Source organism: Musa acuminata, chromosome BXJ2-5 (assembly GCF_036884655.1).
Source record: "Musa acuminata AAA Group cultivar baxijiao chromosome BXJ2-5, Cavendish_Baxijiao_AAA, whole genome shotgun sequence".
NCBI classification, from domain to species: Eukaryota; Viridiplantae; Streptophyta; class Magnoliopsida; order Zingiberales; family Musaceae; genus Musa; species Musa acuminata.
This window is the reverse complement of record NC_088342.1, coordinates 8,637,419-8,661,547: the sequence shown is the minus strand read 5'-3', so window position 1 is coordinate 8,661,547 and position 24,129 is coordinate 8,637,419. Positions and strand designations below refer to the sequence as shown.

Genomic DNA, 24,129 nt, shown 5'->3' with positions numbered 1-24,129 from the left:
TAAGGCATCCAAGCAACACTTAGTAAATGAATAGGTGTAGACATAAACACCAAAATCCTAGAAGGAGCCACTAAGGTCCCTAAATATTTAAATGAGAATTTACTGTCCTTGAAATAAGAAAAAAATGGGAACAGATTAGGAAAATAAATAGCTGACTTATGAATAATTATTCTCAGATTTGTAGCTCCTCATACTGCTTGAATATCAATTTAATAGTCCAACATGTTTTCTTATTAGCCCTAAAGATTAACAATAAATCATCTGTATATATAAGATGAATAATCTTAATATGGTTTTAAAACTAAAAGCAGTAAGATCATCATTCAAATGGGCATTAGAAAGCAAACTTGACAAGAGCTTAGCCACGATAATAAACAAATAAGAAGAGAGTGGGGTTGCCTTGATGAATCCCACATTTAACTTAGGAAAAAATAAAAACTTGATTATTGATAAAAAAAATGCAAATTGTGGTGAAGAGAGACACTCCCACACCTAGGTAATAAACAAAGTAAGAGCCTGATTAATAGCTTTCTAAGAAACATAATTAATATGCTTTTTCTTAGTCAATCATGATAAGCACATATAAGGGTTCTTATCCTTAGAATCATATAAAGAATATGCAACCTTTTGGACAATCAAATTATTATTATGAATATTACATCTAGTTATAAATGTAGATTGTTTAGAGGAAATCAAATAATCAAGAATCAACTTGATCCTATTAGTCAAGAGTTTAGTAAGAATCCTATAATTTAGATCTAAAATCATCGATAAAAGATATATTACTCTATTCAGAAATAATTTTTTTTTAAAAATATTTTATATTGTGATGATGAGATATTTGGTGTAAGGCAAATTATTTATTATCTTGCCCATGTAAGACAAATTAGATCTAAAATCACTGATAGAAGATGGAACATTACATTTAGGAATAAAAATTTAAAAAATTAGAACATTGAATTTGGATTACTATAAATATGTTTATTAACCACTTATTTCCTGAATTAGAAATAATTTTAAAAATATTTTATATTGACATGACCATTAATATGAGATATTTGGTGTAACAAATTTTGTTATTTCTTATTACATCGATATCCAATGATTTTACCCTCATTAACACCAGATTATTTATGCATGTAAATAAATTAGATCTAAAATCAGAAGACAGATAACTATATTTAGGAATAAAAAAATAGACCATTGAATTTGGATTATTACATTTATAGTGAAAAACACTTACAATATGAAAAATATTTTTTGAATTAGAAATGATTTTAAAAATAATTTATATTAAGATGACCGTTAATGTCAGATATTTGATATAACAAACTTTGTTATTTCTTATCACATGGATATCCAATGGTTTTACTATTATCAATACCATATTACTTATTATCATATGCATGTAAGCAAATTAGATCTAAAATCATTGACTAAAGATGGATTACTATATTTAAAAATAAAAAATAAAAATATTTTAGACCATTAAATTCAGATTATTATATTTATAATGGATGGTCATTAACCACTTATAAAACAAAAAAAATATTTCTTGAATTAGGAATGATTTTAAAAATATTTTATATTGAGATGACTGAGATATTTGGCATAACAAACTTTGTTATTTCTTATTATATCAATATCCAATGATTTTACCCTTATCAATATCATATTATTTATTATCATGTGCATATAAGCAAATTAGACCTAAAATCATTGGCTGGATTATTGTATTTAGGAATACAAATTAAAAATATTTTAGACAATTGAATTCAGATTACTGTATTTATAGTGGATGTTCATTAACCACTTACAGTATGAAAAATATTTTTTCAATTAGGAATGATTTAAAAAATATTTTATATCGAGATGATCATGTGAGATATTTGGTATAACAAACTTTATTATTTCTTATTACATCGATATCCAATGATTTTACCCTCATCAATACCATATTATTTATCATCTTGCACATGTAAACAAATTAGATTAAAAATATCAACAAAACATGAATTACTATATTTATGAATAAAAAAATAAAATAAATTTAGATCATTCAATTCGGATTATTACATTGATAGTGGATGTTCATTAACCACTTACAATATGAAAAATATTTCTTCGATTAGGAATGATTTTGAAAATAATTTATATTAAGATGATCATTAACATGAGATATTTGACACAATAATTATTACTTATTACATCGATATCCAGTGATTTTACCCTTATCAATACATCGATATCCACCAAAAACTAGATAAATTGGATTATAAGATGGAGTTGTAGTACCAAAATGTGTCCTAATAATATATTCACGTAAGAAAAGAGGAACCATGAGTTCGATCATATAACTGCCGACCAGCTTAATTATATCAACGAATCAAGAGTTAGAATCACATATATTCTAAGATATATTAAGATTATATTAATCTGCACACTAAGATATAGATGTTACGTACACTTATTTTGGTGGACGGTGGTAATTAAATCTGAGGACGATGGAGCCACACCCGCTCATGTCGTCATCACTTGGGCCCACACGCGCCCCTGATAAAGGCGTTTCATGTGGACTTCGTTGCACGGATCGCAATGGGATTTGGAGTCGGTGAAGTCACACTCGCCCGTGTCCGTTTCGCTTGCGTCCACATGAAACGTATCAAGATCCTTTGATTCATGTTAGTGTTTGTATTAGCCCCCGCCAAAGTGACCCTCTATCGAACCGTCGGCCCACGTTAACTGTGAGTGCAATCCACGTATGTCGATTTCAGTTGTCATGTCATTAAAAGGTAGGATACGAGGGGCTTTTATATAGATAATAAGAATCGAGGGGCTTATCCGCAAAACGTGCCAAATTCGCTCACGAACATATTGGCCATGTTTAAAACCGTAGGATGTAGATCCGATGGATCTCGTACGTTCAATACGATTGATATCGGTCGACGTATACGGAGCTTAGGTAATGGCAGATTAGTTGTTATCTGCTTTGGAGAGGGTAATATATGTAACCTTCTAAGCTCGACTGCAACGGGAACAGACCTTCCTTTCGATCAGTGCAATGAAGCTGAACCGTTCATACAGGAATGGAAAGATTAATCGTACCGCATAAGATGATGGGATGCTGACGCTCGCGGGAACAGTAACGCTAAGCCTATCCATCGTCACTTCAGTCCGTACAATAAATCTGAACCGTTCATGTAAGATAGAAGATTCATTGTGCCGCATAAGATGTGAGATGCGGACCCTCGTAGGAAGGCGGTACGAAGGGAGCCGAAGCGGGTCGCCAGCGAGGCCAGAGCGCAGTTGGACTCGCTGTGACCTGCAGGAAACGGAGAGTAAGAGATAAGAGAAGAGTAAAGGATTACAGGATTCTATTACGGAGGATCGGCCAAGGGAGCGGAGCTGCCCCCAGTCACAGTGAGGAGAGAGAGGAGGAGGCGAACCAAAGAAACGAAGCGGAGAAGGTTCTAGGGTTCGCAGCGGACCGGGCGCGATCTTGATCCGCGAGTCCGGACCGAGGTGATTGCTCTCCCCGGTTTGTTTCGTTCCGATCAGTCCCACTTTCTTGATCTTCTAGGGAATGTTGTTCCGGTGGAGTTCTTCAAGGTGACACACGGTGCGATTTGGTTCCCTTTTCTTGGAAGCTTTGGTTGCATTGCTCCTTGTTTGTTTGTTTAGTTTGATGTGTCTTCAATAAGTAAGAGAAGAGTAAGAGATTAAAGAATTCTATTTCTGGAGGGTACGATGATGCCTTATGACACGGAGGCGGCGAAGGAAGCAGAGCAGAGCTGCCCCGTGTCACTGTGAAGGGAGAGGAGAACTGAGAAAAAAAGAAAAAAAAAAAGAAGCGGAGAAGATTCTAGGGTTCGCATCGAATTGGCCGTGATCTTGATTATTGAATTCTTGGCCGAGGTGATTCCTCTCTTGAACTTGTTTCCGTTCAGATCGGTCCGGCTTTCTCGATCTTCTAGGAATGTTGTTCCGATGAGTTGTCGATGATGCGATTCGTATCCTTTTTCTTGGAATCTTCGCTTGCATTATTTTCTTTCCTTGTTTGTTAAGTTTGATGTGATCTCATCGGGAATTTAGTTGAGTGGAATAATTACCTTTACTATCTTCTTTACCTTTTGATGGAGATTTTCTAGTGGAACTGAAGGTCTGCTTCGATCTTTCCGTGTAAATTAGCTTGCATTTTGTCCACTCGAATTCACTGCTTCAAACTTCAAGCTTACCATTTATTTGTGGATTAAGGATTTAAGTTCTGATGCCGGCAATGAGCAGAATATGCTGGCCTTGCATTACATGATAAAATTGGCTTAAGTTGCTGTGACAAACTTAATGGTTGAGCCTGGACTGTGCTTGTCTAATGGGCTCTAGAACAGATCGCTAAAGCATGATTCGTTTCAGTCAAATTTAACAACATAGATGTGGACCTACATGTGGTCTTTATTCTTGGTCTTAAGCAAAAAAGTTCCACTTCCTTACGCATGTGTCACTTTTTTCACAGAAGCAACTGAACCTTGGTAATTATATTTTACCATAATCCACATGGGCCCCTTGTGAAAATACCTATTAAGGTGTGCAAGTATCGCTAGTTTAGCAGATGGAAATTTGAAGGACGGTAGCTAGAGTAAGTAATTTAGATCATAACTACAAACAGACGCTTATTTACTAACCCAAGAATTGTGACTTCTTGGCCAAATTTCTTGTCAACTCAATATCTTGGCAACTGCTATTTTTTAGTACATTTATTTAACATCAAAGACGGGTTGTTGTCTCTTTACAAGCTGCTCCTATCTTCAAGAAATGATCTTCAATTGATGCATCTGGAAACAAAGTTCTCCAGTGTCCAGTACCAGAAATAGAAATGTTTCAAAGTTTCAAACCATTGGAAGCTCAAAGTAAATCACTGATTCCGCAAAAGTAAACATATCAAGACCTTCTAAGCAAAATGTCCAAAGCTAATTTAACTGTTACTCCGGATATGTTGTGTTGAAACAAAAAAGTTGCTATATGTCTGACTATTTGGAGTTTGCAACAGTGAATATTACGCTTCTTCATTTTCAATAGGTTCTTCGTAGGTCCTGCTAGATAAAGTTTAAGAGATAGGGAAGTTAAATTGCTTTACACCTCACCATGTGCCACCCTAAGAGATAGATATATGGAAAGGGAGAAAGAAGTAAGATTAGTACATGAAGAGATACATGCTGCTTACTTTGCCAAGTTTTGGGTCAGCATTTTGGAACAGCAATGAAATGATAACCAAAATCATCTTGAACTAAGGCTAATATCAATGTTATTTATCTGTATATCTGGAAAGGGAGAAAGAAGAAAGATTAGTACATGAAGAGATCCATGTTGCTTACTTTGCCAAGTTTCGGGTCAGCATTTTGGAACAGCAATGAAATGATAACCAAAATCATCTTGAACTAAGGCTAATATCAAAGTTATTTATCTATATTTCTTGTACAAATCTTTGTGATGCACTTTTCATGATGTGAGTTATTTTGTATGCCATGGGATGACATTTTTCATCCTTCACATGATAAAATCAATTTGTTTCACTTGTTTCTAGGGACACGTGTGGGCATAATATTGTTAATCTTATTACAAGTTTTCAACAAATTGATCTTCCTTTTATCTAAACTAGTTACAAGTTTCAAGAATTCGAAAGTCTTCTTATACAACATAACTTTATTGTTTCAAATCATTACATTCCTTACTGCAGTTTTTTCTTTCATGAAAGCATCTAAATGCATAATACATGTTAAATTCCACATAATTATATGAGTTTAAAATCCTTCTTTCCTTTTTCTTTAAAGTTTGAGTTCCTGCACATGAAATATTTGCTTGATTGTCCTCATATTGCTGAGGTATATTGCTATAATTGATTTTTGTGATTTATTTGCAGCTTTTATCTGTTCATCAGCAGATTCTGTATGAGACCTCCCTGGTTTTATGTGAATTTCAAGTTCTATGGTGGTGATACATCCAGATTATTTCTGAGCAGAGAATGCACTAGTAGCTGAACTCATCTATTTGTGTGGAAGAAGAGTTAGCATCATGAACTTTTAGCTTTTTCCAAGCTATCTCATGCATCAAGAACTGGAGAAAACAAGTACACAAATAAATAAGCATAATCTGAATTTGTGTCTTTATGGTTGGGAGAATTGATCTACTCTGTAATCTTTCTGGTTTTTCTTCTTTTTCTGAATGACTATGTTCTCTGTCTTAAAAGGCGGATACTTGTTTTGGCATCATGTGGGAAACTTCTGCATCTTCATGCTTTTATGCTGCCTTAAGCATTCAATGGTTAAGGGCTTTACTTCAGAAACCCTGCGTCAGGAATCTTCTGGACTGATTCGAAATGAAGCATATGGTAGAAATGCAGTGGACAGTAGTGAAGGTCAATCCTGTCTATCTTATTTGGATAATTCTGGGTCTTGTCAGGACTTGAAAGGTTTTGGCACTTTCGATACAACATGTTTACTGAACTCAAGTTTGAATTTAGATGGTGATCTTTGTGTATATGGCTCAGGAAACATAGAAGTTTTCCCACATATTGCCATCATATGCCCTGTTAAAGGATGCTCAATTGTTGTTAACATGTCTGGAAGTGTTAAGATTGGTGAATATGTAAATGTGATGGCAGGTTCTGTTAGTTTTGATGCTAGAAATCTTACTTTGGATCACTGTGCAACAATAAACACAACATCCTTTGGTGGGTCACCACCATCCCAGACAAGTGGTACTCCTATTGGCCATGATGGTGCTGGTGGAGGACATGGGGGTCGTGGTGCTTCATGCCTAAGAAGTAACAAGACAAATTGGGGTGGTGATGTTTATGCATGGTCAACATTATCTAAGCCATGGAGTTATGGAAGCAAGGGGGGAAGTACATCTGCTGAAAAACGGTATGGAGGTGATGGTGGGGGCCGTATTGAGCTCAAAGTCAGTGATACATTGCAATTGGATGGATTCGTAACTGCAGAAGGTGGCATGGGAGGACTCGAAGGAGGAGGTGGATCTGGAGGAAGCATCATTATCCATGCATTAAAACTGTGAGAATGACTGCTACTTTGCACAGTTTTGTTCTTTCTGTCTGATGTTTTATTGTTACTACCAATTTTGGCTGTTAACACAGTTGCTTCCATTAAAGCCCATCATTATCCGTGCATTAAAATTGTGAGAATGGCTGCTACTTTGCACAGTTTTGTTCTTCTGTCTGATATTTTACTGTTATTACCTACTTTGGCTGTTAACATGGTGCTTCCATTAAAGCCCTTTTACTTGTGATCAAGTAATTAAGTGGAAAAACCATGTATTATGTCATTTCACAAAATTGTAGTTCTTAATGTTATGTCCATGGCTGCTAATGAATTTATTCAGATTACTTCCTTTCAAGTTGTAATAATTACAGCTTTTATACTTTGAAGAAATAATTCTCATTAAACATGGAAGATGTTTATACTAGTTCACATGTCAATAGGATCTGAATATGGTTACTATGCTTTTGATTAAGTGTCTATAATTAGAAATTCACTGAATGAGAATGGACAAACATTTTAAATTCACAAGAATCACAACCATGAATACAGAGCTTATTGCAGCTATCTTTACATATTTGACATTTTTAGTCAGTGTTATGTAATTGTTGTCAGAGAGTAAGCTTCTTTCCAATGTTATGTATGCTTGCTATTTGTCTGTGACTATTGTCTTGAAAATTTTTGTTCGTTGAAACTTTGTAAAGAATTATGTGGTTGCTCTGTTTGTCTATTCAACAAAACCTTATTAGTGCTGATTTAGTGGTTATAGATTTTTACCCCCGTTAGGCAAGAAAGAAGAATTTCTGATCATATTCACTCAGGGTCGAGTGTTTTATGTTTTATTAGCTTCAGTGGTAAAAGTTAATTATCAGTTTATAAGTTTATTCATCTTTCGTGTTATAAACAGATGCATCCTTGTCCACAGAGGCTTTTGTGACATTCACGACAATCCTTTTTTTTATTGTTAATGGTTGGTTAGTGATCTTGTGACCTGTACATAAACCTCTAATGAATGTCCACAGTTATTAGTTCCATTTATTTCAACTCAGTATGTCAAAACAATTTTTAATATGTAACATCTGCTGTTTTATAAAGAAACTGTACTATGTTATGAAATTAAAATTGTTATTATGCTAAAGCTGAGATGTGTCCAAAGTTTTAAATTGCTGTGCTAAGGGTATCTGTTGGTTATACCTGTGGGAAATATATCAATTAATTTCTTTTCCTTTACTGATTGTCTTTTGAGTTTTGATTAAATGATTGTGTGGTTAGAAGGTTTAGTCCAGGCTTAACTTTGATACATAGGGAAGGATTGTGGTGCACCACTATTTAATTCTTGCCTTTAATTGAAAGCCATTTCTTTTCAAAAAAATTTCTATACATGGCTTCATAGCTCGTGTCTCTTCTGGCTAATTATTTGTCTCCTAGGAAGAGAAATGGACTGCATGTAATTAACATGGACAAATTAGGTTACATATTTAAGGCCATAATGTTCACTGGATATTTCTTGCTTGGTTTAGTAATTTATTTCCTTTATCTCCTCCTCAGAAGTCATAGCAATGTGCTTAGTTTTTATTTTTGGTATGCCATTTGCTCCTCAGAAGTCATTTTGGAATATTTTGAAGGGTAGGGTCTAGTTTCCTTCAAAGATAATTGTTAAAACAAAAAATCTGCTAGCTGTCATGTTGTTCATAAATTTCATACAGGTAGTAGATTATTATGTTGAACCAGAAGTTCGTTTCAGAAAACTCATTGGCTTTTGGTCTTTTTATTTGAAGCTAACTTTTATAGATGGTCTTTATATCTGTAATATTGTCCATACTAAATTATTTATTCCCAGCACCTCTCAGAGTAAAAAACTATTGTAGTGTTTTTTTTAATTTATAAGAAGGATAAGTTGAATTTATAACAAATGCCACAGCTGTATCTTTTCCACAGCTGCCACAGCTTATAACAAATGCCACAGCTGTAATATTGTCTAGCAAAGCTTATAACAAATGCCACAGCTGTATCTTTTCCTGTCAAACAGTGATTGTTTTTGGTTTACATCTTTAAATTTGAAAAATTATGAAATGCTCAAAACATGACTAACACATAAATGAGAGGTCCTTCGATGATTCTGATGGCTTAGAAGATTTTGGACAACATCCAATAAAGGGACCTGGCATATTCCTGGATAGCATTCCAGGAGGCCTTGGAAGTTCATTATTAATGATAATGCCAGTAGTAGTACCTTCTCATTAATTTTAATACCATAAAGTTATCATACAAGTTCGAGGTGCTGCCAGGTGGAAGCAAAAAGGATATAGATTCAAATTCAATAGAATACTTTCTTTTATCAACAAAGTAGGCCTTTCGTTGTGCTGATTGAGGCAAAAAGATATGTATTATAAGTAATAAGATGGACTTTTGGTTCTACTGTTGTATTTAAAGAGTTCTAATCTGATTGTTTAGAAAGTATTGAACAATGTTTGTCAGAAAAATTTTAAATTAGATATTGGGAATACATGGATGATAAGAAAAACAGTTCTCCTTGGAGAGGGGTGAGTACTGCCTTTATAAATATAAGGACAATAGTCAAATGGCACTCTGTAAACATGCAAACTTATGGTTTGGCATGATAATTAATTTGTTATCTTTAACAGTCAAGTTGGTTCTGAAATACTTGTGTTTCTTTGTCTGAGAACCAGGGAGCTGTTGGTATTTGATGATGATTTTGTTTAGACTACAAGGCTTCTTGTTTGGTGGAATGTTGGTATCAGTTCTTTAAAAGTTTATCATTTTGTTTATCACTTGATGAATTATGCCAAGCGAGTTCTACAAGTCACCTGGGTTTCTGTTTCTTAATTGTACTGATATATGTGTTTATTCTAGATGGCTCTAGAGATCATTTTTGCCTGCACCTGTTATTTTGAGATTAGAGAACATATTTGAGAGTTTGTGTAAAAAGTATTCTCCTAGGCCACTTAAGATCCAGAAAGTCATGCATGTCAAAATGTTGAGCTGTTCTCAGATTATGTTTGTGCTTCCTTCATGTGAAACGTTCAATCTTTGAGGTTAATCTATAGATATGTGTGGTTTTGTATACTTTTTGAAATGGCTGTTGTTGTTGTGTGACCTCTCGTAGTGGCACACTGATGTACCACATATTCACTTATCTGCATCTTCAACTTAATTATTATTTCCATGATTAAAAAAAAAGGTTCACTTGCTTATTGACAAAAATTTCTATATTTTAAGTTAGTATTTGCTAAATTTGTCCTCATCACATCTTTCTATATTGAATACTTAGGAAGGGAAGTGGCGTGATCAGTGCTGCTGGTGGGAGTGGATGGGGTGGCGGTGGTGGTGGGCGAATCTCTCTGGAGTGTTACAGCATACAAGACGTTAAGATCACAGCTCATGGTTTGTAGTACTTCATGTCTCAGATTCCTAAGTGTTGGTTCTTATTCAGAATCACAGATGTTTTTTCATAAATAATGTGATCACTAGTATAATGCAGGTTCAACTTGTTCTACTTTATGTATATTTGATCAAAATAAAGGATTATTAGTTGCCTTTTGGCAACAAGATTATCTAGCTCTTTTTTGGTTGTCTAAAAAACATGGAAATTATCGGTACCGGTTCTAAAGATGCTAAAATGCCAGACAAATATTTTGACCTCCTTTCACTGAAAATACTGTGTTCCACCCCTTCTTTTTATGTTGTTGTTGAGCTAAATAGATACTTAGATCTCTTTTAGTTGCCTTGGAAAATATGACCTGCGATAGTTAGCTGGAGTATTGTGTATGTGATTGTTAACTGGAGTATGAACCACCAATTGTTATCAATGATGTGCGATGGATTGTTTTCATATGTCTAGCTGTTTTTACAAGCTGTTTTTACAAGCTATTTTGTTGTGCTTTGTCTTACTAATAGCTGACAAAATTACCTTAATATTTTCATTGATTTAATATCTTTCTAGTAAACATGAATAAGATTGAATAAGGTTTTTTTATTCTTCTAGTAGGCTTGATAACATTGTTAAGATTCCCTTACCAGTATATCTGTATTGGGGTTTTTGATGCATTTGTTCTTGATCTTATAATTATAAAAGTGTTTAGTTTCTCCTCTATTTTGAATAAACACACACACATAAGTAAATAAATAATATATATATATATATATATATCTCGATCTGAATGCTCTTGATTTAACTAAGATATTGGCTTATTCAAACCTCAACAGTGGGAAAATGCTGACTCCAAAGAGTTGGTGACATTACAGCTTGCTATTGTTTTGTTCATATATTCTATCTTATATCCAATTATTTTGGATACTGTGACATTATTATTATTGGTGTGTGTGTGTGTGCGTGCATATATATATGTATATATATATGTATATATGTGTATATATATGTATATATGTGTATATATATATATATGTGTGTGTGTGTGTCTATATATATATATATATATATATATATATATATATATATATATATATATATATATATATATATATATATATATTCATCACACTTTCCTCATCTAGAGCTTTTATTTTATTTTTCTCTTGACACTCTTAGTTTCTTATTATACCTAAAATTGGTAACTAAAAAACATGGTGCATCTTGCTTTATTGTCAAGTTGTGTTCATTCATTTTTTGGTCAATTAGTAGAATTGATGATGATTTTTAAGGCCCTCTGTTTAGTCATATTGGTGGTCTTTATATGGGATTGCCCATTGTATTCTATGCTATGGTACTGGGGCATGCTGATGTCGCTTCGGCATTTTACATGCTGCATATGCTGAACTGTGCTGTCATTTGAATGGTACACTGACTGGCCTGTAAAAGCACTGGAAGAGCATGGATATTTGTGTTATGGTTGGTGCTGCTAGCACAAGGAATTCTTATGGCCTGGTTGTCAGCTACTGTATTACTATATCAGTAAAATTTCTATCATCTCTTCGATGGGCTTTTAAAAGGTTGAGATAGGCACAGGTCATGCTTGTGTAGCACGCTACGTACGTGTTTAACTTATCTCTTTTATGGTTTCTTTTTTGTCCAGAAATCTTTATTTGTCACAAAGAATTATAAAATTGTGTAATTGTTGGCTTCTTGCTAATAATGAAATTGGTTTCTTCTTATAATCTTTTTCATGATGTTGCATAGATTTTCATGTTTTTCCAGAAATCTTTATTTGTCACAAATAATTTACTTGTTGTAATAGGGGGTTGGAGTATTGGCTGTCCTGAGAATGCTGGTGCAGCGGGCACAATTTATGATAATACATTACAAAGTCTTAGGGTCAGCAATGACAACTTTACAACACGTACTGAGACTCCACTCCTTGATTTTCCGATGACTATACTTTGGTCCAATGTTTTTGTCGAGTGCAATGCAAAAGCTTTGGTTCCATTGCTTTGGACGAGAGTACAGGTTATATTCCTCTTTCACATATTATCATTTTGCTAGACCATTTCTTATGCATGTCTTATTGTTGGATTATGCATGTCTTATGTATCTTTATTGTTCATCTGTTTCACTCTTACATATGTCACTTTAATTTAAATTTGTTTATTTCTTGTTAAATTCTCCATTGTCTGATTGAACTTTATTAGTCATTGATGACTTGGTGGCCTTCCAAGAATTTTATTAGCTATGGTGAGCGAGGATGAGTTTAACTAGCATGCTTTATTTTTTATTAAAAAGACTCAATTTGCTTGTCTTCTTAATTTTTTGTTTATCCAAATTAATGTGTGATGGTAAGATCTAATTAATTTGAACTGGAAATAATAGATGCTATCTTATCATCGAATGCTATTGAAAACTCTGTGTGTTTTGAGTATCAAATATCCTGGACGGAGCTTTGTGCCATCAACCACAATTTTGTTTTTGTTATCATGTTTTCTGTCAGAATTCCATTGTTTTTCCTTTCAGCTATTACAAAATCTCATCAATTGTTTAACTCTCTCATTAGCATGTTATGATTTGAGTCGTCAAATATAGAGAATGCTGGTAACATGTTTTGAACTATTGCTAGTTCACAACAATAGGGATGCTTCGAGATGATTCATGGATGACCACCTTATTGTGGTGCTTACATGGAAAAGGCATTTCCAGTAGTCTATGCATAAAAAAGAAAAAGGCAAGACACAGCTGTGGAAGTAAATGGAGAGTCTAAAGAAAATTCTTGAGAAGAGGGAGAGAGGACACATGCAAATTCTGAGAGTGGCTTCTGTGACCTGTAGTGCATTTCTGCCACAAGGCTAAGTACCATATGTTTATAATGTGAGTTCATAATATCATGCTGAGCATCAAACGGGTAGTCTGAATAGGATGCATTATGTCCTGCAAGTCTGTATGTTTCAGAAAAAAGAATTCCTTGTTTCACTATAGCCAACATATGAAGTTCCAGCAACACATGATGTCCCACGGACATTGACATTTACATGGATCTTTTCTGTGCAGTGCAATGTCCCTTGTTAAATCAAGAGTAGTCGAATATTCATTTTTTAGGAAAGTTTTCTTAGGTCTTCCTCTACTTTATATTGCATAGTAATCCTAAATAACTTTCCTCATTTAATTGGGGTGTCTATATGTCTCTTTTGAACATGTCTACCATTTAAATGGTTCGCTGACATTTCATCCTTTGTGAGAGTTACACCTAATTTTTTGGACTAAAAATATTTCTTATTCTATCTTTTCTGGTAAACTTGCATGTTGATTTCAACATTCTCAGCTTGGCTATAATAATTTTTTTGTATTCGTTGCTTTCCAAATTGCCAAACACTCTAATCCATAAACCATGGCCTTACAACTAAAAATGTCTTAATTCGCTCTTCTAATTAACAAGCTTGTTCTTGTGCTCTTCCTTATCAATTATGTATTAAAATCTTCTATTTCCAATTAAAATGTGTTATTTTGTACTGTTAACTATTCATGAACTTAAGGTTTTTTTTTTCTTTTATGTACTGTTAACTCTTCCATGGGGGTTGATTTCAGTATTTATGATGGTCGCCCAATTTACCTGCTAATCAGACAGCAATATGTCAACTTCCTCTTGTCATGATGACTGAATGTGTTATTATAATTTTTTTTTAATCTTAGGGATAGTTATCGAGGATAACTTATCCTAAACAAATCAATCTGTAATGCTTGCTATCATGGATGTAATTATGAATATATAAGTTTAATTGGTACTTAAAGTTATTTTCTTTGATTTCTATTTATTTAATTGCCTAGTTTTAGCCATGTACCTGATTTATACAAAGAAGATTATGCTCTTTACTCTGAAGAGTTCTATATTCTAGGATTTTATGCACTATATGTGTAATATCCCATTAGTCCCACATTGGAAGTGGGGAATGCGTATGATTAGCTTATAAGGGCCTGATGAGTGTACTACGTTACCTCCCGCTTAAACATTTTGGTCCGCCGTTGAGGACCAAAATGGAGTTATTGGCCAGTTAACTCATCAGACCCGGGTCGTGACAATATGCTCTCTAGTTGGGCAAGTTTTATTACATAAGTCTTGTACAGAAACTGACAAATTTGATGACATTTTTACTATTGTATAAATCTATTAGATAGATAGAAGCTTTACATATTCTTTATTCCTATAAATTTTATTCTTGCCTATCTTATGAATTGCATGCTTTATGTTTCTAGATTAACCTGTTTTTCCTATTCCACGGAATATACATCAGTCTTCAATTAAGGTTTTTTTCATCTGTACTACTATATCTCATGCCTTAATGCTAATAATAACACATACAGATATATATATTTTAATATTTTTGTCTTTTTCTATGTTTTTTGCTGATAAATTGGATATTGGACAAGATATGTAGCTAGTAATGCTATTGTTTTTTTTGGTTGTGAAAGGTGAGAGGCCAAATTAAGCTAATCGATGGGGGCAGCATCTGCTTTGGATTATCTGACTATCCAGTTTCAGAATTTGAACTGGTTGCAGAGGAGCTTCTCATGAGTGATTCTGTTATAAAGGCATGTAATTTTACTAGCAACATTTTTAATTGTAGCAAATCTGATGTATAATACATGTGCAATCTTTATTCATCTATTGTTGCTTTGTATGTGGCTATCTATTTCGTATTTATTAGATCTCCATTAGAGGAGGATATATGAAGATCAAATAGGAATAGTGGCAACAAAAAATTTAAGGAATAATTGAGAAGAGTCTGAAGGGAAAAGCTTAAAGAAAATTTTGCATATGTTCAATTATGTGAAAGATATTGCCACTTTTTTAATTCATGAGCAATCATTATTTTAAGGAAGCAGAAGTTTTGTTATGGCTGTTACCAGATCATCTTTGCTAAATCACTGGCTTTAATTGCTTGGTCAGATTTATTTTGTTTACCACACATGTATGATGTAACTTTCATTTCTGAGGAAAAAATTTATCTGAATTACAATGAGAAGGTGCCAGAAATTAATACTCACACAGTGGAGTATGTTCCATTTTCTTCTTGAAGGTCTATGGAGCGTTTAGAATGTATGTTAAAATGCTGCTTATGTGGGACTCCAGAATCCAGATAGATGGTGGTGGCAATAATGATGTTAGTACGTCCATGCTTGAAGCTAGAAATTTAGTTGTTCTCAGGGTAAGCTAACTAGAATATCTTGTTTAAATGTTACTAACCGTAAGTTGGCATTCTGTTTCATTTTTTCATACTAAATGATAAATATCTGTGGCAGCATAATTCTGTCATATCCTCAAATGCCAACTTGGGTGTTTATGGTCAAGGGCTTCTCAAATTATCTGGACATGGTGATGGAATTAAAGCTCAGAGACTTTTCCTATCATTATTTTATAACATTGAAGTAAGTTTTTTTTGTTAATTTTTTGCTTTTTTTAACATTTAAGGGTAACTTACCTGTGAGTAGCATTATTTTTATATACTTTTGAAAGGTTATGGTCCTTTATGATTGTACCTTTAATCATGGTTCGTATTACCGGTCCGTACTAGTGTACTGACTAGCTATTGGTACGGTAAATATCGAACTGTACCGAGTGTACCAACACTTGGTACACTGGGGTGTACCGATATACTGATCCTATGTTGGATCAGTATGTACCGCCTATATCGAGCGGTATGCTTTGGTACGTCAAACCTTGCCTTTAATGCTTGTAGGCTGTGGCAAGGTGCAAATTCTAACTAACTATGAAATCAAATTTGCAACCTTGACAGGCTTATAATTGAGGCAAACAATTCTCAGCAAAAGAGCTGCCATTTGTCTCTTTTAGATCCAATAATTGGTTTATGTTTGATGCACTTGTTGTCAAGCTTGGAAGGGATCCAAGCTCAAGCTTTCCATTGAGAGCTTGGCTCAGTTGTCATCCTAATTCTGGCTTTGAATCTTTAGTTCTGATTTCATTAATGGCTTGGCTCATTTACGTCAGAGTTGAGCAAGACTTTTTTTGAAGGATTCCTGTGGCATGCATACATGTGTTATGTTGATGTAATTTTGGTACAGCACTGCTTGAGTGAAAAAAAGGCAATGATTGCATTTGTTAGGCCCATGCAATTTAGTGAAGCCTGTCCAGTCTAATTTACTATTGTCGTGTTATTTTATTGTACTTCTTGTAACTAGAAATCAAACAAAGTGCTAAATGTTTAATTAACCTTACAGAAGCTAGTAACTTTGTACATGGCATAGGAGGGCAGTCCTCTATTTTCAGGTTTTAGAAGTTCCTTGAATATTTTTTGTTTGATGAAATGGTCAAAAAATACTTAGGTTTGTCTTTGTGATGGCCTGCTCTATGTTGTTGATAACATTTGGCATGATAAAACACTAGCCCCTTGATGACTGGTTGAAGCCAATCACACTGCCAAGGGCGCATTGGGACAACCTGAACAACATCAATATGGCTGTCCATCGATATTATGCATCATCTCCATGCAGGTATTTAAGTGCCTATGATTCACTTTCTGCTGATCAAGATTATGAATCTAATGGGTAGAATACCTAAATGAGAAATCAGAGAAACATTTATATTTCTCTGTTATCCTTCTTTTAATCTTTGTGTACGAACTGCGGTGGTGGTCGGGGAAGATTGAAGAAATTTGTTCTGGTGGCTGGACAAAAGATGGGCTGTGCAAAATATAGGCACTGAGGCAAAATAGAGGATGAGTTATGCATAAGAATGAGGGAATTAATGCCCTGTTTTCATGCATCAATACACCTCTTTCATGTTCTAATTGTTCTATTATATCTTTCCTAAAGGGGTAGTGAGGAATGTGGAATCAATATAATAGTCAATTTAACAAAACGCTGTTTGAAAAGTTAATATGCAATAAATTAGAAACATATTTTCTGACTGGTCTTTGACACTGTTAGCCTGATTGGTCTGGATATCAGTGCTCTTCCCATGATGGGATGAGACATACAAATCAGTAATGGTTAGGGAACTTTAATCAGTCGAATTATGTGACTAGAGTGCTGGGTGTTTCAAGCATGCACATACAAATACTAAAATGCCAAAGAATAAACATTTATTTATGTGGGTTTTTATGCCTTTTGGACAATGGACAGATTTGTATCTTATAAAATGATGTTTACACAGTTCTCCTTTTGGCTCCCATGTTTAATTTAGTTATTTACGACAAGGGGCAAAACTTTACAAAAGGTGGCTGCCCCAGACATAAAGTACCTTTTCCTTCAGAAAGGGCAAGGATTTGAAAGTAGTTATAAAGCATGGACACTTAGGAATGTGTGTGCCCGCGTCGTGATTGTGCTGGTCATTGGCACATGTCAAAATTATCAGACACATGTCAGAATTATTGGACACATCTTAGGTACTTCAAAAATATTAGGACCCAGATCATTTGTATATATTCATGCTGATTTATTGTACATATGAATGTCACTTATATCATATATATAAGGCTTCAAGACATCATTGAATGCTGTCAATATGTATGTAATATCAATATTTTTAACTTTCTAATTTGCATATGGTATGAACTATGAACTATGAAGTATCTTTTGTGAATACTTGCAAACCATATAAATTTCATGTGTGACAATCATAGAGTGTGTAAATTGTAACAATTTTAATATTTAAATGGTACATATGACATATCCTTGGCATACATTTATATGATTTACTTAGTTTTTGTGCCTGTATCATGTTGTTCCAACTTCCAAGTCCCATTTTGTTCATGTTTCATAGAAGTATAATTTGTCACTTGGTCATGCTGTTTTTAATTAATCATAATTATGCTCTGATGGTTGGTTTTCATAATAATCTAAAATCAGGAAGAATGCTTAATGTGTTAAGGATTTGACAAAGGAGAGTAAGGAAATAAGCAATGACTTTAGGAAGAGTTTGGTCATGCTTCTGCTACCATTTGTTACTAACCACAAATTTGATTGGGAAATAATGAGTGTCAGGACTGAAGCACATGGAATGGAATAGTGCTTGTTCTGAACTACTGTTGTTCTTTGACCACTATCGTTTCCAACTGTTAACATGCATTAGTGGCCTTCTGTATATCATTCTATTTTCTTAACCTTTTTTTTCCTGGGACAAGGTGTTATCTGCAGCATTGCATGCCCTATTCTCATGTTTTAGTTTTGTTAATCATCATGGGCTTTTTCTATAAGCAGGTTGGGCCAGGTTCATTACTACAGGCTCCATTGGATGAAAATATTGGAAGCAGTTTGTAAGTTGAAATGATGTTCATCATCAATAAATAAGAAAGCTTTGACAAGTCTTGCAAACCAATGCCCAACTGATGTGTATCTTTATCAGGGCTACTCAATCTCTCTGTGAGAGTCAAACATGTCCAAAAGAATTACTCATGCCTCCTGATGATTGCCATGTGAATGATTCTCTATCTTTTACATTGCAAGTAAGATGTTGGTCAGAACTTGCTTGCTATATATTCTCCATTCTTACTGCAAACTATCCTCCTTACAGACTCTTTTACTTCAATGTAAATGTTTCAATTTATAGTATTGTATGTATAACATGATATTAAATCAGCTACAGAAATTCCACAGCAAGCAGATAAATTGAAGCTCATGTCGTTTTCTTTTCTCCAAGTTTGTAAAGGTGGTCAGAGACATGGTACGAAGACCTGCAACTTTGTAGGTTGTTTATAAGCTATTAGGTAGACACCTGTGTAACTTTAGACTCCTTTTAGTTAGGAATCTTGTGATCTCGAAAATTACTAAACCAACTCTAGAAATTAGTCAATTATTGAAAGGAATCCTAAAATTTTAATAGTTAGTTCATAGTTATCTGTTTTATCTTAGCAAGAATCAACAGAGAATTGACATTCAACTTAGGAGAATCCTCATTTAGAAATCATTTGCAAATGCAAATAGAAAAATGATTAAAAATGTCAAATACACAATAGGAAAATAAAGGGAAAAGACATTAGTATAAAAGGGCAAATGGAACAATCAAGTGAAAAACCTCAAAAAAGAACAAGGGCCAAAAAAAAGGGTCTACTCAAGAGTCGCATTATTGGAGATGGAAGAAAAAGTATGATGGAAAAATAAAAGTAAAAAGGAAAAGATAGAGTATTGTTTTGTAATGAAGGAAGAGAGGAAAGAGGAACAAGAGACAACAAGAGTGGGTTGTATTGCATGAATAGGTGTGAGGAACTAGAGGGTGGTAGGAGTGAATTAAGGGAGCATGTCAGACAGTAGGTCCTCATAGAAGGTAATAATAGGGTAAGACAGGAATACCAAAGAAGTAAAGTTGGCAAGGGTTGCTGCTGGTTTAGATGATTTATTAGTGAGTTCTTTTCGGGTAGACTCGGTGGGAAAAGACTAGCAGACGCCTTTGATAGGTGGTCTCTTCAAAAAGGTAAAATAGCCTGATGCAGTGATGAGTATCTAAGTAGTTAACGTAAATGCTTGAGTTCCTTGGTTGCATGCGAAGCATGTGGTGGCTTTAAATTGGCATTATAAATTTTGTTTTCATGTGTCATGCCATAATGCATTGTGTTAACTGATTTGAGTCAGACCAGTCAACTTAACATGTATGTGCATGGCTTATATCCTGGTATAATACATGGACACACCCCCATGTGTCATGCATAAAACTGGCATGACAATTATTTGGTAAATTTGCCCAATAATTTTAGCTCAAGTGCAGCATCAGTTGTCAAGATACTTATCAAGTGACTGTTGGAAGGTGGAACTAAATGGTACGGCATATTAGGCACCTCCATAGCCACCTTTGATAACTTAGGCCTCTTTGTTTTCAATCGTAAGGCTTTAGTTGTTAAACCTTTTTATACAGGCAAGATTTCTCGTAAATTTTTTACACGTAAGCTGGATTGCATATGTTGTTACATATATGTACAAGGTGATCTTCAGGAAGGAAATGTTATATGAGGAATTTGTTAAAATTAAGTAGCAATTTCTAGTGGGCTTTTGTTTTGAGCTTGTAACTTTTACGAACTTTTATAAGTGAATGTTGTTAATACTTAATATACTTTCCTTTGTTGAAAGATTGCATCCTCACTAAAGAACTTTAATGTTTTATGATCATCAATGAATTCTTCACATGTTATGCCAATTTTTGTCTCCATTTACTGTAGATCCACCATTATTTTAGGTATTATTTATGTGCCCTTGTCAATTTTTGTGGTGGTTGACTGTGTGCTTTTATTGCTTCATGTTTCTTTGTTGTGTTCAGTTTTAAGTTAATTATGTGTCATCATTATAATTTTCTATGGCATGCCATTTCCTAGATCTGCCGTGTTGAGGACCTTACTATCAGTGGTATAATCCGAGGTAGCATCATTCACATTCATCGAGCAAGGACAGTCGCAATTGATGCAGATGGCATAATAAGTGCCTCTGAGTTAGGTGATGTAGCTTTTTTTCTTTTCAATATGTGGTCAAAGTATCGTTGTCAATGTTTAGGAAATTGTTTTATCTATTAAATGATTTGTAATATATGGTGAAACTGGAATAAAAATTCTATACTTTTTTCATATCACTTCATTATATCCTTTTCCAGGTTGCAAAGAGGGCATTGGAAAAGGGAAGTTTCTAAAATATGGTGCTGGTGGTGGTGCTGGGCATGGTGGGAGGGGTGGCTCAGGATTTTATAATGGCTTGCTAATTGATGGTGGTCGAAAATATGGGGATGCTGATCTTCCTTGTGAGTTAGGAAGTGGGAGCAGTGGCTCCAGTGAGTCACTAGAAAATGTTGCTGGTGGAGGAATGATAGGTGCGTTATCTTTTTATTACAAATTTGTTGGATGTTATTCATATCAAGGTTTTGAATATTAGTTCAATATATTGCTCTATAACTGGTATAGTCCAATTTGGTGCAAGAAAGAAAAGACCAAGTTTGACATCAGAAATTGTTGAAGAAAAAAGAAATCAAGTACCTCTCCAACGTTTGACTACCAGCTTCCTCTCCAACGTTAGCTGTCTGCCTTCTTGATGTATGGATGAATGTTCAGCGAGATCAGGCAGCGAGACATTGGTGATCTCTAGCATCTCCAAGCCCTAAGTTATCCTATGGAAACTAGTGTCCCTTGTGGGCTCCTATGTGTCCTTTTCCTTGGAAAGCAAGTTGCGACGACTTGCAACATTCACGAGCAATTTATCTTATATCACTGGAATATTGAACTTAGAAAGAAAAAAAAAAGTTTGAATGGAGTTGTGAACAATCTAAGCCTGATTGATCTAATCAAATTGGATGGGTAGGATGTTTTTGCACAACAAACATTTGAGTGCTGGGATATCAATTACAAAAGTAAATGTGTTATATACTTGAGACCTCTTTATTATCAGTAATAAACTAAAATGAAAGTTTAGAAGTTAAGTGCAATTGTAAGGGATGCTCCATTGCTACTTTATCGATCAGCATTATGTCATGAAAAGAATTTCTCTTCCTGCAGGGCTCAGGCAACAAAGCATTATCTCTCGGCATTAGCAAAATCTTTATGTACTTGGCTTCTCTATTTTTTGGACAAATGAAAATTTTTGCCAGATCTGTGGAACTATTTTTGGAGTTAAATCATTATTTAAGTTAGACTTAAAGATCACTGTACCCAAATTAACCAGCCAAATTAAGGAATTGAACTGAATCAGTGGTTTCAATTTGGTTAGGTTTGGTTGTTTATTTCAGTTAATATTGATCAGTTCAGTATTATGGAGGTTGGAGACTGAACAACTGAACGACCTTTGTTTGGCTTAGTAGGGGTCTAAAAATGTACTTACTGAACTGAACCCTGTTAATTATAGTCATATATGTAAACAAACATAGAACTAATGTGTTTCATTCTTATATGCATATATTGAATTATATTTAACATATAAAAAATCATAAACAAATATATCTTGTGAGTCTAACATTTTAATACAAATTATTGATATATATATATATGTATATATATATATGTGTATATATATATATATGTATATATACATATATATACATATATACATATATACATATATACATAAATATATATATATATATATATATATATATATACATATATATATATATATCTTCAACTTGTAATTTATTTTTGAAGTGATTAAAGACTGATCTAAACTGAGCAGTTTCAATTTGTTTTGTTACATAGATTTGTTGGGCTCATTCTAAAATTTTGTAGTCAGAACAGGTTTGTTCAGGTTGGAAATATTTTTCTAACATGCTAATGTAAATTATATTAGAACAGGTTTCTCATATGCATATATTGAATTATATTTAGCATATAAAAAATCGTAAACAAATATATATTGAGAGTCTAACATGTTAATGTAAATTATTGATATAAATATATATATATATATATCTTCAACTTGTAGTATATTTTTGAAGTGATTAAAGACTGATCTAAACTGAGCACTTTCAATTTGTTTTGTTATATAGGTTGGTTGGACTCATTCTAAAATTTTGCAGTCAGAACAGGTTTGTTCAGGTTGGAAATATTTTTCAAAATGAACCAAACCAAACTGTGCGTGCCCACTGAAGAGTACTGCTTAATTTTACTATTTCATTGTCAGTAGTTATTTTCTGATGGTGAAACTTCACAAGCTCCTTTCTTTTTCTTCTTAAGTTGCTGCTATAACTTGCTTCCTGCAAAATCTAATATGGAAAATACAATTTCGTTGTATTTGTTAGTCTCCGTTTAAATTGTAGTTCTTCACTGAAAGTAATCCCACAGTTTCTATTCACCTATGTCCAGTCCAATTCATCTTTTATTAATTGATATTCATGCACAACATGGATGTAAAAATCCTCACAATAATATTTTATTAATTGATAACAACATAAATTATACTTATTTTGCTAGATGTAATTTAATCTTCAGAGGGATTAATTTATTGCTTTCTCTTCTATTTTTGACCTTTCATGACCAATATATCATTTCTTTGTCCTAGTTATGGGTTCCATCAAGTGGCCGCTTTCTACATTAGAGATTTATGGTTCTTTGAAGGCAGATGGCCAAAGCCATCTGCAATCATCAAGAAACTATAACGGAAGTTTGATGGGTGGTGTTGGTGGTGGTTCTGGTGGTACAATACTTCTTTTCCTTCAAGCTCTTATACTTGAGGAGAATTCATCATTGTCAGTAGCTGGTGGTACTGGTGGCCCAGTTGGTGGTGGTGGTGGAGGCGGTGGAAGAATACACTTTGATTGGTCAAATATTGCTACAGGAGACGAATATGTTCAGATTGCTTCTGTAAATGGTACAATCATGTCAAGGTATGGCTTCTTTTAATTTGTGTAAAAAAACACATTTCGTATGATTTGTTGCATTTTTATCACAATTAATTACTTAATTGGATATTACATCTGTAGATATTTGCAAAATTATTGATGCTATTCATATGTTGGTTCAAAATTCTTGGTTATGAATATTAGTTTGGTATACAAATAAATTACTTATTTCTGAACCACCATTAGAATTGTCAATGATGAAACCTTATGAACGGGTGATTTCATTTTTTGTCATTAAAATGGTCCTAATTATAGGCAACTAGGAAGTTTAGCAGCAGCTTATGTGACTGACAAGAACCTTTTGTTGTGCCAAATGAGCATTTGTAGAATGTTTCACCAATGATGTATAGATGGTAGCC

General features: G+C 33.9%; 1 protein-coding gene across 4 annotated transcripts in view; it reads left to right on the top strand.

Annotated features, from left to right (window-relative positions):
* Window positions 1-3,270: 3,270 nt before the first annotated feature.
* The window catches only part of LOC135612371 (uncharacterized), a 31,348-nt gene continuing 10,489 nt past the window's right edge, over window positions 3,271-24,129 (top strand). The window contains exons 1-13 of one of the 4 annotated variants that reach the window (XM_065108579.1): window positions 3,272-3,619; window positions 5,915-6,121; window positions 6,242-7,064; window positions 10,342-10,454; window positions 12,266-12,474; window positions 14,923-15,042; window positions 15,531-15,659; window positions 15,754-15,879; window positions 18,670-18,725; window positions 18,815-18,914; window positions 20,772-20,889; window positions 21,044-21,256; window positions 23,431-23,755. In XM_065108579.1, coding sequence (XP_064964651.1) covers window positions 6,097-6,121; window positions 6,242-7,064; window positions 10,342-10,454; window positions 12,266-12,474; window positions 14,923-15,042; window positions 15,531-15,659; window positions 15,754-15,879; window positions 18,670-18,725; window positions 18,815-18,914; window positions 20,772-20,889; window positions 21,044-21,256; window positions 23,431-23,755 — 2,357 coding nt within the window. In that variant the 5' untranslated portion in view covers window positions 3,272-3,619; window positions 5,915-6,096. Of the gene's footprint in view, window positions 3,916-5,914; window positions 7,065-10,341; window positions 10,455-12,265; window positions 12,475-14,922; window positions 15,043-15,530; window positions 15,660-15,753; window positions 15,880-18,669; window positions 18,726-18,814; window positions 18,915-20,771; window positions 20,890-21,043; window positions 21,257-23,430; window positions 23,756-24,129 lie in introns of all 4 variants that reach the window. The other 3 variants (XM_065108580.1, XM_065108578.1, XM_065108577.1) reach the window with 3 other exon arrangements.